The 14,253-nt window shown below is 61.7% G+C and overlaps 6 protein-coding genes across 6 annotated transcripts; 3 read left to right on the top strand and 3 right to left on the bottom strand.

Annotated features, from left to right (window-relative positions):
- Positions 1-609: 609 nt before the first annotated feature.
- RHTO_02115 (small subunit ribosomal protein S27Ae) lies at positions 610-1,345 on the bottom strand (the record flags this gene model as incomplete). The annotated part of the gene is made up of 4 exons (XM_016415793.1): positions 610-652; positions 710-1,056; positions 1,187-1,242; positions 1,327-1,345. 4 exons carry the CDS (start codon positions 1,343-1,345, stop codon positions 610-612), a joined length of 465 nt encoding a protein of 154 aa, XP_016272363.1.
- A 161-nt stretch (positions 1,346-1,506) lies between these two features.
- On the top strand, positions 1,507-2,485 carry RHTO_02116 (60S ribosomal protein l37; the record flags this gene model as incomplete). The annotated part of the gene is made up of 4 exons (XM_016415794.1): positions 1,507-1,509; positions 2,090-2,225; positions 2,289-2,379; positions 2,440-2,485. The coding sequence occupies 4 exons, from the start codon at positions 1,507-1,509 to the stop codon at positions 2,483-2,485; spliced, it is 276 nt and encodes a 91-aa protein (XP_016272364.1).
- A 645-nt stretch (positions 2,486-3,130) lies between these two features.
- On the bottom strand, positions 3,131-5,873 carry RHTO_02117 (dynein intermediate chain, cytosolic; the record flags this gene model as incomplete). Its single annotated transcript, XM_016415795.1, has 7 exons — positions 3,131-3,219; positions 3,308-3,479; positions 3,540-4,322; positions 4,387-4,509; positions 4,570-5,137; positions 5,193-5,646; positions 5,729-5,873. The coding sequence occupies 7 exons, from the start codon at positions 5,871-5,873 to the stop codon at positions 3,131-3,133; spliced, it is 2,334 nt and encodes a 777-aa protein (XP_016272365.1).
- A 29-nt stretch (positions 5,874-5,902) lies between these two features.
- RHTO_02118 (tRNA-intron endonuclease) lies at positions 5,903-7,496 on the top strand (the record flags this gene model as incomplete). Its single annotated transcript, XM_016415796.1, has 4 exons — positions 5,903-6,284; positions 6,349-7,030; positions 7,092-7,287; positions 7,344-7,496. 4 exons carry the CDS (start codon positions 5,903-5,905, stop codon positions 7,494-7,496), a joined length of 1,413 nt encoding a protein of 470 aa, XP_016272366.1.
- Positions 7,497-7,651: 155 nt separating this feature from the next.
- Positions 7,652-8,988, bottom strand: RHTO_02119 (protein of unknown function DUF1753, Golgi; the record flags this gene model as incomplete). Its single annotated transcript, XM_016415797.1, has 4 exons — positions 7,652-8,281; positions 8,344-8,619; positions 8,683-8,861; positions 8,925-8,988. The coding sequence occupies 4 exons, from the start codon at positions 8,986-8,988 to the stop codon at positions 7,652-7,654; spliced, it is 1,149 nt and encodes a 382-aa protein (XP_016272367.1).
- A 442-nt stretch (positions 8,989-9,430) lies between these two features.
- On the top strand, positions 9,431-12,702 carry RHTO_02120 (voltage-gated chloride channel; the record flags this gene model as incomplete). Its single annotated transcript, XM_016415798.1, has 14 exons — positions 9,431-9,507; positions 9,575-9,951; positions 10,014-10,120; positions 10,180-10,447; positions 10,502-10,591; positions 10,645-11,050; positions 11,106-11,406; positions 11,463-11,523; positions 11,585-11,638; positions 11,697-11,837; positions 11,896-12,003; positions 12,058-12,317; positions 12,378-12,500; positions 12,556-12,702. 14 exons carry the CDS (start codon positions 9,431-9,433, stop codon positions 12,700-12,702), a joined length of 2,520 nt encoding a protein of 839 aa, XP_016272368.1.
- Positions 12,703-14,253: the final 1,551 nt, after the last annotated feature.

The raw sequence follows: 14,253 nt of genomic DNA on the forward strand, positions 1-14,253 counted from the left end.
ACAATTCGTCGTAGTCTGTGCGCGCGAGCGTGAGAAGGAGGGTGTCGCTGTGCGCAGGAACCGCCCGAACTTGAAGCAACTCGCTGTGCAGGCCATGGACGTTGACGGCGAAGGAGTTTGAGAGGCCGGGAAACGCACAATCTGCAGCTCGCAGTCCGCCTGTGTTGTGCAGACATAGTGACCACACAGTCGTGCCGACACAGCGGTTCCACGAGCAAGTGCCGCGCGAGGGACAGCAGATGGAGGAGAAGGCGGTCCAGGTGGATGCGAGTGTCGCTGCGAGCGGTGGCGAAGGGGCGTAGTGGCAGCAATCGTACGCAACAGCAGTGCAGCGACATCGCCAAGCTCGAAGAAGACGTCTGGAGCGAGAGAGGAGAGGAATAGCGGTGGTCGGAATGAAGGTCGGAGTGTTTCGTCTCCCGACACTCGATATCCCAGCTCCGCGTCTCTCGTGCAGCTCTGCCTGTTGTCCAGCTCCAGGAAGCTTGTGAAGCAGCGTGCGCAGACTGAGCGGTAGAAAGGGCGCAGTCGGACGAGCGAATCGCACGAGGTTGACCGTCTTTGCACGACCTGAAGGCCTACAAACGTCCCGATCGAGCCACCGAATGCTTAGTTGGCGTCCACCATGTAAGTGGTGCCGCAGCGGCCGCAGCTGGGAGAAAAGGGTCAACGAAGGAGCGAGGGAGGGAGGGAACTCGGGTCAACTCACTACTGCCTGTCCTTGTGGGCGGCCATGAAGACGCCGGCGCCGCAGGTGTCCGAGGGGCACTCGCGACGGAGGCGCTTGATCTTGCCGTCCGAGTCGACGCGGTAGTACTTGAGGACGGCCATCTTGACGGGCTTCCTCTTGTGCTTGATCTTCTTCGGGGTGGTGTACGTCTTCTTCTTGCGCTTCTTGGCCATACCACCGCGAAGACGGAGGACGAGGTGGAGGGTCGACTCCTTCTGGATGTTGTAGTCCGAGAGAGTGCGGCCGTCCTCGAGCTGCTTGCCCGCGAAGATCAAGCGCTGCTGGTCGGGGGGGATGCCCTCCTTGTCCTGGATCTTGGCCTTGACCTGTACGCGCGCACAAGCCTGTCGTTAGCTCTCCCCGTTCCCTCCCAGCCCGTCCCTGCTCCGTCGACCCGAGGAACCCGCCGTCGCATCTCGCCGACGACGCCTCGCGCCCAGTTCGCGTGTGACTCACATTGTCGATGGTGTCCGAGGACTCGACCTCGAGGGTGATGGTCTTGCCCGTGAGGGCTGCGAGGGTGGGAGCGGGAGGACGAGCGGGGTGGTGTCAGCTCGACGAGTAGTTGACGGATCTGGACGCGAGTTTGCGCGCACTCTTGACAAAGATCTGCATTGTTAGCTTGGCCTACACAACCGACGCAGCAGGTGCGATCCTTGGCCGAGGGGGATGAGACGACGAGAGAGAGAGCGAGCGAGGCTGGCGCGCGGTGCAAACTCGACTCGAGCTCGACCTCGCTCTGCTCTCGACGACGACCTCCGCAGACCTCGAGAACAATGGTGAGCCCACACACTGACTGCGCCACACAACTCGCAGCAGCCAACTACCCCCCATCCACCGAAACAACCACTCCAGAACGAGCACTGGGCGAGGTGGACGGGGCAAAGTTGCGAGCACCGGGTCACGGCACAGCGCAGGGCTTGCGGGAGGGGCTGGACAGGCTGAGATGATGCAGGAATGCTGAAAGAACGGGATCAGGCGGGCAAACGGGCGCACTGGAGCGGACACGGGGCGACACGAGCAGCATCTCCCCCCTCCTCGACGACCACGACAACCCACCCATCCACCCACTCTGCCGGCTTCGCTGAACCCTCATATACTCCTTGCGACCATTGTGACGCCTCCTACGGCCGAGCGATACCCGCGCGACGTCTCCAGCACCCGCACGACACCCCCTCGATTTAACCTGTCGACCTCGACTCCACTCTCCCGCCGCCTCGCCTGATGCTGCTCGCGTCGCCGTACGGTGCGGCTGGAGTGGAGGAGCTGGGCATAGGCGGGAGCGAGGGCATATTGCCATCCGACGTGCCAGGACAATCCATCCGCTGACCGCGTTCCGTATTTCGCTTCGCCCAACAGACGAAGGGTACCACGTCGTTCGGTCTCCGCCACACCAAGAGCCACACGCTCTGCAGGCGTTGCGGTCGTCGTTCCTTCCACAAGCAGCACAAGTCGTGCGCTTCGTGCGGCTACCCTGCGGCCAAGCTCAGGTCGTGTACGTCCCGCCTTTGCGTCGGACGAGAGAAGGGTCGCTGATGAGGGTTTGTCGTGTGCGCAGACGAGTGGGGCCAGAAGGCTAAGCGCCGGCACACCACCGGTACCGGCCGCATGCGCTACCTCAAGGGTGTCTCGCGCCGCTTCAAGAACGGGTCCGTCTGCGCCCTCCTTCCCCTGACCATCTCCCGAGCTGACGATCGTGCTGGACGCAGCTTCCGCGAGGGCACCACCGCCACTCGCAAGGCCAAGGCCGAGTAAACCGCCTCCTCGAAATCCCCCACATTCGACCCCTCCCTCCCTTTCCCATCCTCCTTCTCGACCACCGCTTCCCTCTCCATCCTCCACCTCGCATCCGCGTTCCGCCTCGACACCTCTTTTCCCTTCGACTCGTAAACTCGGCAAAAGGCAACGGAGTTCTTTGTTGGACTTCCCTCCTGCGCTGTTTCCTCGAGAGAGAGGCGGGACGGACGGATCTGCGTGTGGAGGGTTTTCAGGAGGCGATTCGCGTGGTTCGAAGAGGAGGTGCGGATTGGGATGGGCTTGTGGTTGGGTGTGCGGATTCGAAGGGCGATTGAAACGCAGGGTTTGAGCTTGTGTTGTTCCCATGCGGGCGGGGATCGAGGGCAGCGAGATGAAGGAGCTTCCGAGGACGCTGTTGGAGCACGCGTCTTGCACTGTCGCGCGCGATGGGCCTCCTGCTTTGCTACTCCCCTTGCCTCGCTACATCTGCGCTTTCGCTCGCGTTACGACTAGCTCTCCCTGCTCAAGTCCATCGAGGCTGGACGAATAGACGGATTGCAGCGCGGAATGGGTATGCGAGACGGCGAGGACTTCAACGGGGTATCGAGCGAATGCGAAGGCGACACGAAGCGGGTATGGTGTCTGCGAGACAGCGGAGGGCGCTCACGCATGTTGTTGCTGCTGCGCGGCGAGCGCGGCGTTGCACGTCTTGCGCATTTGGTCCCACTCGCCTTCGCGCGGCGTGACGAGGTCTGCGTACCCTCTCGCAGAATCGTCAGCTCTCTATCGCCCACCGCCAGCGCACACAACGAGAGCAAACTGCGAATGAACGGGACGCACCCTGGCTGAGCTCATAGACATACACCTTCCCATCCGACGAGCCGATCGCAGCCCTCCGACCCTCCTTGCGCTCCCACGCGAGCTTGTTCAGCCCTCGTCGGCCGCTGGATCCGCCAAGTGGTCGAGATGCAGCGGGTGAGGATTCGCCCACGGCGGTGGAGATGATGGGCACCTGCGAATGAAGGAAAGGTTCAGCGGAGGTTTGTAGAGGAGTGGGCGAAAGAGTGCGCACCTCGGTGTCGGTGTTGAGGTTGAACAAGTCGAACTTGCCTGCGCCGTCGACGGTACCGAAGACAGCCGGGTGCAGCGGATGCCATTTGACGTCGAAGACGTAGTCGTCCGCCTCCTCGAACGACAGCAGCGGCGCAATCGCGTTCGCTCCGCCGGATGACGAGCTCGTCTTGCTGCTCGACGTGCCGGTCTTGCCCGCTTGAGGCCCACCAAGCGCGCCTCCCGCCCGCCAGAGCTTGACAGTCCAGTCAACCCCGCACGTAAGGAACAAGTCGCTCAAATCGACGCTTCCCTCGACAGGATGGAAGTCGATGCCCGTGACGGGTCCCGAATGACCGCGGTAGATCTCGCTCTGGACGAGTCCGGCCTTGGCGCCTGCGCGGTCGTACCGATTCGCAGCGTAGACGTTTCCTTCTTCCGTCGCACACCAAAACGTCGTCGTCTCCCCAAGTGGGAAGCCGAGAGCCGTGACAGAGACTTCGTCCGTCTTGTTGTGCGCGGGATGGACGAGCTCGAGCGTCTCTTGTGGTCGAGCGAGCATGTCGAGAGTCCAGGTGCAAAGAACACCGTCGGTCGAGGCCGACACGAGCGAGTGAGCGTTCTGCGTGCCGACGAGCGAGAGGGAGTAGACGGGGTGGGTGTGGCCCGAGGCGGAGAGGGGTGTCTTGAGAACCGGATTCGAGTGTCGCGAGCGGGTGTCCCACAGGAGGATCTGGCCTGAGTAGGTTCCGCCGACGACGAGGTTGGGGTGGAAGGGCGAGAAGCCGATAGAGAGGATGTCGGACTGCGCGAAGCAGCGTAAGTTCAACATTCCGGGAGGCGAGCTGGGGAATTGAAAGTCGGCGTACTTGGGCATGGAAGACAAATTCGGGTCGTTCGAGCAGGTGCAGGTTCCAAACGGCGGCAATACCGTCGGGCTCGTTGACCGCCATCGGGTTCTTGTTGTAAGAGGCGACGAAGAGTTCGGGGAACTGGCAAAGCAAGCCGTCAATTTAGTGGTCTTCATGTTGCATGCAAATGCGCCGACGCACCTTGGGAGACCAGTCGACACCAGTCACGCTCCGCCCCTTGCCCCACTGCTGGTCCTGCCAAGTCCCAAGTAACCGCACCTTTGCCCTCTTCCCCTCTTCCTCTTCCCGCGATGCGTCCGTCGTAATTGTATAGTCGCGCAGGTAGTCGTACGAGTCGCTTAATGCGCGCTGGACGACCTTGCTCGACTGCTCGAGGAAGTCTACGAACGCCGGATTCGCAAACACGCTCGACAGCTTCTCGCCCGACAAGCCGCGCGCCCGTTCCGCCTCGAGCTGCTCCTCCGCCAACCGCTTCTCTTCCGCAATCTCGGCATCGAGCTGTTTCCGCTCGGCTTCGAGTTCGGCGATGATGCGGGCGCGAAGCTCTTCGGCCGTCTCGCGACCTGCGCCGCCTGTCGTAGTCGAGATGGAGGAGTCTGCAGCGGCGGTCTGCACGGAAGCTGAAGGGAAGAGGTCGGTAGAAGTCTGAATAGACTTGTCGTAGACAACTTTGGGTCGAGGCGGGAGCGTGTAGACTTCGATAGACGAGGATGTGAGCGTCGGAAGGGTAGGAGCTTCGTCGTTCGGGCTGTGGTACGGGCAAGTCAGCCTGCATCACCAAAGAGCTCGGAAAGTGCACGCACGCCTCGCTGGACGGCGCTTTCCACTCTGGCTCGCCAGCGGCCATTTCCACCGGCGGACTCGCCCTCGAGCTCGTCAAGTCCTCGCCCACCGCGCTGGCGCCTGTTGACGACCCCACTCCAACGCTTCTCCCCAATCCGCTACTCGTGCGCAGGTTGTCCGCGCCAGGCGAGCCTGCATCGACCGTCTCCCTCTCGCGCCCCACACCGACTCCTCGAAGCAAGTTCTCGATCTCGTCGTTCCTGCTGCTCGTACTCGCCCCCAAGCTGCCCCTAGCTTGTCTCCCAGCCTCCGAGCCGGCCCTCGAAGGCCCTCCGACGGGTGTGGGCAGTCCTGACGCGGCGAGAGAGGCGGATGCGCTGGCCCTCGAGGCAGCCTCGCGCTCCTCGCGGGCTTGCTTGAGCGCTGCGAGGCGTGCGCGCTTCTCGGCGATCTCGGCTCGTCGTCGTTCGGACACTGCGAGGCGGGAATCGAGGGTCAGTCGCCCGAGTTGATGGAGACGCGGTGTGAACGCGAGCGAGAGGACGACAGGACGCACTGATTGCGGTGAGATCTTGCTGAGCAGCTGTGAGCAGTCCTAGCGAGCGCACAGTCCAGTCAGACCAGCAAAAGAAGCGAGAGAGCGGGTCGACACAGGACAACTCCTCGCTCAGCTCGACGAGAACAAGTTGACGAGGCGACATCACCGCTTGACCGCTGCATTGGACTGAGGATGGCACAGCTACAGCCACAGAGTCCGCAGACGGCGCCGCGCATCAACGCAACCCGCCCCGAGAACCTCAACTCGTCGTCGAAGCGCACCTCCAAAGCCCAGCTCCTCCAGCAGTACGCACAGCTCCTCCCGCTCGCGCCGGCCAAGCAGTCGTATTTGCAGTCGCTCCTCTCGGCTCTGCGACTTGCGCCGGGCCTTGCGCCGCCCGAGATCGAGGCTGTCTGGGACGACTTGACCCAGTCCGTCTGGGTCCAGGATGAGGCCAGCATGATGCGGTTGTGGAAGCAGGGGTTTTTTGGCAAGGGCTTCTTGAGTCGGTCAGAGCCGAGCTGGAAGCGCCGAGTACAGAACAGGCGTGCAGAACTCGAGGGTCGCGAGAAGCGTGCGTCCTCGTTTCTCTCCCCTCGCTCTGCTCCTTCCGTTAATCTTGGTGCTGAATCGTGCAGGTTTGACGTCCGAGGAGATCACCGCCTTGCGGCGAATCGAACGAAAGGGCACGAAGCTGGCCAAGAAGCTCGAGCGGGATCAAGAACGCTTCCTCGCCGCTTCCGCCGCAGCCTCGTCCGTCGGTTCAGCCCCCGGCACACCCTCGACATCCTCTTCAGTTCTGCCCGCGACCGAGACGGACGAGCTGGATTCCCGACTGGAGAAGATTGCGGAGGAACAGGAAGAGGCAGCGGCCGGTCCTTCCGCGGCAGACAAGGGCAAGGCAAAAGCGGAGGACCAGGACGCAGACGAGGACATCGAGAAGGAGGAGCCGCCTGAAGAGTGGCAGCTCGGTGCCGAGCACTCGCAGCTCCAGCCCGAAGAGGCCTTCTTCCTTGTCTTCGCAATCGGCTGTCTCGCCTTGACCGGTCCCTCCGATCACTCGCCAACCGCCTCGAAGCGTCTCACTATCCTCGACACCCTCCGCCTCTTCCTCCTCACATCCTGCCCTTCGCTCCCTCCATCTCTCGCCCTCGCACCCGAATCGGACCCCCGTCTGAACCGCCTCGACTCGCCTTTCTTCCTCTCGTATGCCGCCTACCACCACTACCGAAGCCTGGGCTGGGTCGTACGGAGCGGTGTCAAGTTCTGTGTCGATTGGGTGCTGTATGGACAAGGAGGACCTGTCGGTGGGCACGCAGAGTGAGCAGATTTGCTGCGGTCGCCTGTCTGGCCTTCAAGACTGACATTCCATTGCGCGCAGATTCGCAGTCGTGATCGTGCCGACCTACGTCACTCCCGCAGACTCTGCCTCGAACCCCTTCCGCTCAACCTCGACTTTCGCAGTCGACCAAGATCCGGACGCAAGAGACGAAGAGCACCGACGCGGCGAGGGCGAGCGGAAGAACAGCTGGAGATGGTTCCATACGATCAATCGAGTGTGCAGCGGTGTCAAGAAGGTGCGTTTCGCTGTTCGTGCGTGAACGCAGCGACACTCACGATCATGCGCTTGCAGACGCTCGTCTTGCTGCACGTTGTGATCCCACCTCTCTCGTCGCTACCCTCGGAGCCGAATTGGGTCGCCAACAACCCCGCGCAGGCGCTGGCAAAGTTGGACATGCGCGAAGTCGTGGTCAGGCGGTTCTTGGCGGGCCGTATGAGGGACTGACATCGAACACAACAGCTTCTCAATGGGCCCTGTGTGCGAGAATGCGATGCGAGAACGATTCGTATGACATGCGTACAGACCCTTGCTGCAAACCATCTATGCCGCCCAGACCTCCCGCTCGATTAGAGGTGCAGTCCCACTACCTCCGAGAGTATCTACCGCGGCGTCTCGCCGCTCATCCGCCCCAGGATCTGCGCGAACGGGTTTGCCGAACTCTCCGTTCCTGCCGCTTCCGCTGCTCCGCCCGCACCTGGCGTCGCTCCACCGCTGACGAGGACTCCACCGCTGCTTGTTCGCTGGATGCCTGTGCCCTTCGCAAATGCCGGAGAAGGCGGCACGGCATCACCCGCGGCACCGCCCGTCGCAGCTGATGACCGCGAGGCAGCAGACAGAGGCGGCGGCGGGGCAACCCGCGAGGGTCTCCGCCCGTGCTGCTGCGCCGAACTCTGCAACCGCTTCTCCTCCTCCGCCAACATCGTGTCTGTCTCCTCCCACAGCGTCTCGGCAAGCGTCGTCTCTGTCCCGTCCAAGCCGTCCATACTCCCTCTTCCGCCCATTCCCGCTGTCGAGGCAAGCGAATTACCGCGCAAGTGGGTGTACTGCGGGCCCCCCGTCGAAGAGTTGCGCGTGTGATTGGGCTGATAGCGCGAGCGAGGGCGGTAGGGAGAGGGCTCGGAGACGAATTTAGACGAGGGAATGGTGTTGTGTGAGGACTTGGGCAGCGAGGCGTAGGTGCCGCGGCGGAGGTGGAGGGCGAAGGAGTAGAGGACGAGAATGAAGTAGACCTGTAACGACCAAGAACCGTCGGCGCAGGGAATAGCTTGAAACTTACACGAAAGCAACGCACCTTGAGCAGCCAACCAATCACCAATACCGCGGCGCTGAACCCTCGCTCGCTCTTCCAGACCGTCATCGCCGCTGCCGTCCGTGCCGCCTCATCCATCCCGACTCCGCTCTGCGAGCCGCCCATCATCGCCTTCTGCGCATCCGAGTTGGCGATTCGACGACCGTCGTGCGGGACGTAGACGTACCACACGACGGCGAAGAAGGCGGTGTAGATCGTGCCGAGAATATGGTCGGCGGCGTACATGTGGGCGTAGAGGAGGGTCTTGGTTCCGTTCTCCTGCGAGCGAAGCGTCGTTAGAGCCGTGCGAGCTGAGCGAGAGGTCCGGTGACAGTTGCGCACCTCGCTAATCTTCTGCATGCCCCAGATGAACGCTGCGAGACTCGCGATGGAGTACGCGTACATCGTCAACTGCTCGAGAGGCTGGCTGAGGGCCGCACCTCCGCTCAGCAGGACGGCCAACATGCCGTAGGCGCCCGCCACCTTGTTCAGAACGCCAAAGAGGGTGATCAACGTGGCGCCTGGACAACCAAACGGGTTAGCAGATGCGTCAGGTCAGCTCGAGGACGGGCGGAAGGACTTGCCGAGCTTGAGGTCCATCCCGCAGAACGAATTGAGCACCGGCGAGGCGCGTAATCGAGTCGCCATGGTGTCGAAATTTCCTCGGTTTCCTGCAAAGCCCTTTCACACACGTCCCGCTGCGTTGCCGCCGGTATTTCCCTGTCCGAGGTCGACGAGAGCGATGAAGCGGCGGGACTGCGCAAAGCCGCTGGAAGAGCTAGTCGCGCGAGTGTAGGATACTGGAGCCGTTGGTGGAGAGGTCCAGCGTCTCGAAACGTAGCTATGCGCCCTCGAGAGCGGGTGAGGGAGCGGTCAAGGTCGAACCCCTCCTCGTCGACGGGGTTCGCCTCTACTCATCACGCTCATTCGCGGCGGAAGACTCGTTGCTCATCCCTAGGTGCTCTCAGCTTGCTGCTCAGCCTGACAGACGCTCCAGACGCTTCTCCTCATCTTCCTCACCGCACCCCACCCAGTCGACCGAAACTCCCGCTCGTTCCGCTCTCCAAGACCTTCAACGTCTGCGAGGCGGATGCCGGAGTCTTACGAGGCGTCAACGAGCACGCACAAGTTGGACGGTCAAGCGGGATGGAATGGCCGGGCCAACGGGTGCGTCTTTCACGTCGCCCTTCCTCTCTCTGCCTGCTCATCTCGTCCTCTGCCCGCTTGTCAACAGCGCAAACGGCTTCCCTAGCTTTCCGAAACACATCTTCTCGTCTCCCAATGCGAACGATGTCTTTCCGAGATCGACGACCCCTCTCCCACCTGCATCTGCGACCGTCTCGGGCGGCAGTTCCATCGACTGGACGCAAGAATACGCACGAGAACGCCTGCGCAAGTCACTCATCCTGGCGACACCCGGTCTGCGGGGCGTCATTGTCCGGCTGTGGGACGCGAGCAAGCCATGGGTCGTAGTCGTGTTGACGGGAATGGCGACGGGGGTCATCGCGAGTTGCCTCGACATACTGAGTGCCTGGCTCAGCGATTTGCGGCTAGGCGCGTGCAGAGACATGTGGTGGATGAGCCGAGGGTTGTGTTGTGCAGGGCTAGATCGTGCGTTGGCCCTGTCCTGGTCACAAAGAAGCCTACGTACCGACAAGCGGGCTGTCGTGCAGCGCAAGAGACGTGCCGTGCATGGCGGACATGGGGTGAGATCGTCGGCGACGAGAAGCACGTCGTTCTGCGCGCCTTGACGCAGTATAGCGTCTACATGGCTTTCGCCGTACGTCGTTGCGCCCCCTCACGCCCGCCACGGACGCTCACGCGATATTTGCCTTGCAGGTCGCCTTCGCCCTCGTCTCGTCGGCTTTCGTCAACGTGTTCGCCCCCTTCGCCTTCCACACCGGCATCCCCGAGATCAAAGTCCTCCTCGGCGGCTACATCATGGACGGGTTCCTTTCGCCCGTCACGCTGCTCATCAAGTCACTCGGCCTGCCTCTCGCCGTCGCAAGCGGCCTCAGCCTCGGCAAGGAAGGACCGCTCGTCCACGTCGCTTGCTGCATCGGCGATGCGATGTTGCGGCCGTTCGCCTCGCTGCGCAACAGCGGAGGTGAGTCACCCGTGCTCACTTAATGCAGATGAAAATTGATGTGCGCGCCGACAGCTCGCAATCGTGAGATTCTTTCTGCGGCCGCCGCTGCCGGAGTCTCGGTTGCTTTCGGCGCGCCCCTTGGCGGAGTCTTGTTCTCGCTCGGTACGTCCCGCCTTGACTTCCTTTCAGGCTCTTAGCTGACTTCGTCGCTGCAGAGGAGATATCGACCTTCTTCCCCGGCTCCACCCTCTGGCAATCTTTCGTCTGCGCCATCGTCGCCGCCGTCACGCTTCAGTACATCGACCCATTCAACACCGGCAAACTCGCGCTGTTCACCGTTCACGCCTCGCAGGTATGGCGAGGCTTCGAGCTCGTCCCCTGGCTCTTGCTCGGCACCGCAGGCGGTGTCTGGGGGGCGTGGTTCATTCGCCTGAACGAGGAATGGGAGCGGCTGCGAAGAGCGTCGGGCATGCGTCAATGGCCAATCACGGAGGTCAGCGTCCTCGCGCTCTTCACGTCGGTCGTCTCCTACCTCGTCATCTACATGCGCATCCCGTCGGCCGAGCTCGTCGTCAATCTCTTCCAGGACTGCGGCGGTGTCGACCCGTACGGCCTTTGCGAGTGAGTTTGCGCCGTTCTTATGGCGATATCAAGGCTGACGTCGGCGGACCTGCAGCGTTTCCAACACTTCGTCCATCGTCTTCCTCCTCCTCCTCACCGCCTTCGCTAAGACCCTACTTACGGCCGTCACCTTCGGCGCGTCCATACCAGCCGGCATCTTCCTTCCCTCGCTTACGATCGGAGCTTGCGCCGGTCGCGCTGTTGGCCTCGTCATGCACCAGATCCAGAAGGCCAACGCTGAGAGCTGGATCTTCGCCGACTGTCCGGCCGACGGCGGGTGCATCAACCCGAGCGTGTACGCCGTCATTGGCGCGGCGAGCGCACTGGGCGGCGTGACGAGGATGACGATCAGTCTCGTGCGTCGCTTCTACCCATTGTCTCGACGTCGCGCTCATTCCGCCATTCCTCGCAGGTCGTCATCCTGTTTGAGTTGACGGGAGCCATCGACATTGTCTTACAGCTCATGATGGCGGGTGCGTGCAAGCGGACTGGCTAATTTGGACGAACTGGCTGACCTACCACTGTTCCCGCCAGTCATGGTCGCCAAGTTCACGGGCGACTACATCTCGAAGGAGGGCATCTACGAGAGTACGCTGTCTTCGTTGCCCATCCGATTGCGCCGCCCGCTCACCCTGTTCGCCTGCAGCGTGGATCAACCTCCGCAACTACCCCTTCCTGAACAATAAAGCCGACTACCGCCGTGACACGGTCCTCGCTCGGCACGTCATGACGCCTTCGAATGAGCTCGCCTGCATCAGCGATGAGGGCTGGACCCTTTCGCGACTTGGTGAACACCGCACGCCTGCTTTGATGAGATCCGCAGGATTGACACTCTCCTATTGCAGAGGCGTTGCTGGATGAATCCGAGTACCGGGGCTTTCCTGTGGTCCGGACGGAGCGCGATCGCCTGGTTATCGGTTACATCAGTCAAGCGGACTTGCAGGACGCCATAGGTGCGCTCGCTTTCTCCTGATCTTCGTTGCACGACTTGACCTTTGCCGTTGCAGATCACGCTCGGCGAGTTACCGCAGTATCGTCAACAACGTTGTGCTACTTCAGCGCTCCGGACCGCCGAGGACGACGAGCCCGCGGCGAGCAGATCCCGATACCCCTCGACCCTGCACGAGCGTCAACGACCGCCACCTTCGAACTCGACCTCGAGGCTTCACGCCGGAGAAGCACCCCTGCGGCTGAGGAGCGAGACGGTCCGACGTCAGGCGGAGCTTCGGGAGAGCCGTGGATCAGCTTGGTGCCCTGGATGGACGAGGTGGGTCCCGCCTCATCCTTCGTCCGGATTTTCTAGCATTAATTGCTCAACCTCGTACAGATACCCGTCAACCTCAGCCAGGACACGCCAATGGAGGTCGTCGTGCAGATGTTTCAGCGGCTGGGCTTGCGCTTCGTCCTTCTCACAAGGCGCGGCATGCTTGCGGGTTTGCTCACAAAGATGGTGAACCCCTCTGAGCACCCATCCCACGATGTAGGCTGATCGGGTGCTCCTGCAGGATTTGCACCGACACATCCAGGGAGATCGGGACGACGAGCGCGGCAGCCTGTTCTTCCCTCGCTCGCATCAGGACGAGGCGGATCCTCGGCCAAGTGAGACGCCGCTGATGGAGCGTGCACGGCATGTAGAGCAGGCGAATAGATAGTCTGGGTGAAGCACGTTCGCTCTACTCTGACCTTTCGAGGCTGTTGGCTAGTCTAGTCTGGCTGCCTGTCTCGGTCTTCTGGCTGTGTTTGCTGCTTTGCTTGGCTCTCCGCTGCCAGCCAGTTGCGTCCCCGCCATACGAGGGGGGATTTGAGAAGGGAGCCGTGGACGGCGCAGTGCTGCCAATAGTCCTCTAGTATGGTGCTTGTGATGACGCGGTATCGCGTACTGGCGGTTCTGTGTACGCCACTGCAGGGTTGCGAGCTGAGCGGCGCATGTTGGGACACAAACACGGACGCTAATATAAACGCAAAACTCGACTCGTGCTCCCAACTTGGCCTGATGGTCTAGAGGTATGATTCTCTCTTAGGGTCGTCGCAAGACGCTTTATTGGGAGAGGTCCCGGGTTCAATCCCCGGTTAGGCCCAGTACTTTTTGGACATCGTTTCTAGCCAGGACATCCCCTCTCTTTTTCGCCTCGCCCTCGCTCGGCAGGAACGACGGCGCCACAGGTTCCAGGGCTGCGTTGGCTCGTGTATGCTCTGCCTCTGTACGACGCCATAAGGGCCAGCGAGGCGGCAGCTTGACACTAGCTTGGTGAGCAGGCGAGCAGCAAAAGGGTGAATACGGCAAAAGGTAACGGGTCTGACCGGGGATTGAACCCGGGACCTCTCCCATTTAAGGCGAATAACCCTAAGAGAGAATCATACCTCTAGACCATCAGACCCTTGTATGCGAGCCGGTTCGGCCTTTGCATATCCAAGCAGTTTGCCCCCTTCTGGGAAAGCGGTGTCCCAAACTGCCCTTCTTTCTCTCTCAGTGCCCTCTCGCACCCGCCGCTTCCTCTGCAGCGTCTCACTAGTTTGCCAAAGTCAACTGGGCACAAGCTGCCCTTCTTGCTGCCGCAACTTCGGCTGTGGCTCGCTCGCTTTCGCCATCTACCTATGCTTGAATGTGCATCCAGCCGCATCGCCGCATCTCCGTACAGTTTCGCGGGAGAAGAAATGCTGTTGGATCCTCCAACAGCACACAAACCACAAGGAGGACGAACAGAAGCTCAGGGAGTTGCGACGAGCTAGTCTCGACGACGAAGGAGCCGGGCGATGCGCGGACAGGCTCTTCGGAAAGCGGCAGAGTAGGAGAGCGACACACATACCGCGGGCCAACGTGCAAGAGATAGCATCCCTCTGGATTTGGCAGGCTGAGAAGGCTCGGCAGTCACAGCCTCCATCCTCGAGTACCGCGTCGACTCGGACGGCAAGATCAAGCGTCTCCGTCGCGAGTGCCCCTCGGACACCTGCGGCGCCGGCGTCTTCATGGCCGCCCACAAGGACAGGCAGTAGTGAGTCGACCAGACTTCCCTTCTTCCCTGGCTCCCTCGCTGACCCTTTTCTCCCAGCTGCGGCCGCTGCGGCACCACGTATATGGTGGACGCCAACTAAGCATTCGGTGGCTCGATTGCAACGTTTGTAGGCCTTCAGGTCGTGCTCAGACGGTCAACCTCGTGCGGTTCGCTCGTCCGGCTGCGCCCTTTCTACCGCTAAGTTTACGC

The sequence above is a fragment of the Rhodotorula toruloides genome (assembly GCF_000320785.1).
Source record: "Rhodotorula toruloides NP11 unplaced genomic scaffold Scaffold16, whole genome shotgun sequence".
Taxonomy (NCBI): domain Eukaryota; kingdom Fungi; phylum Basidiomycota; class Microbotryomycetes; order Sporidiobolales; family Sporidiobolaceae; genus Rhodotorula; species Rhodotorula toruloides.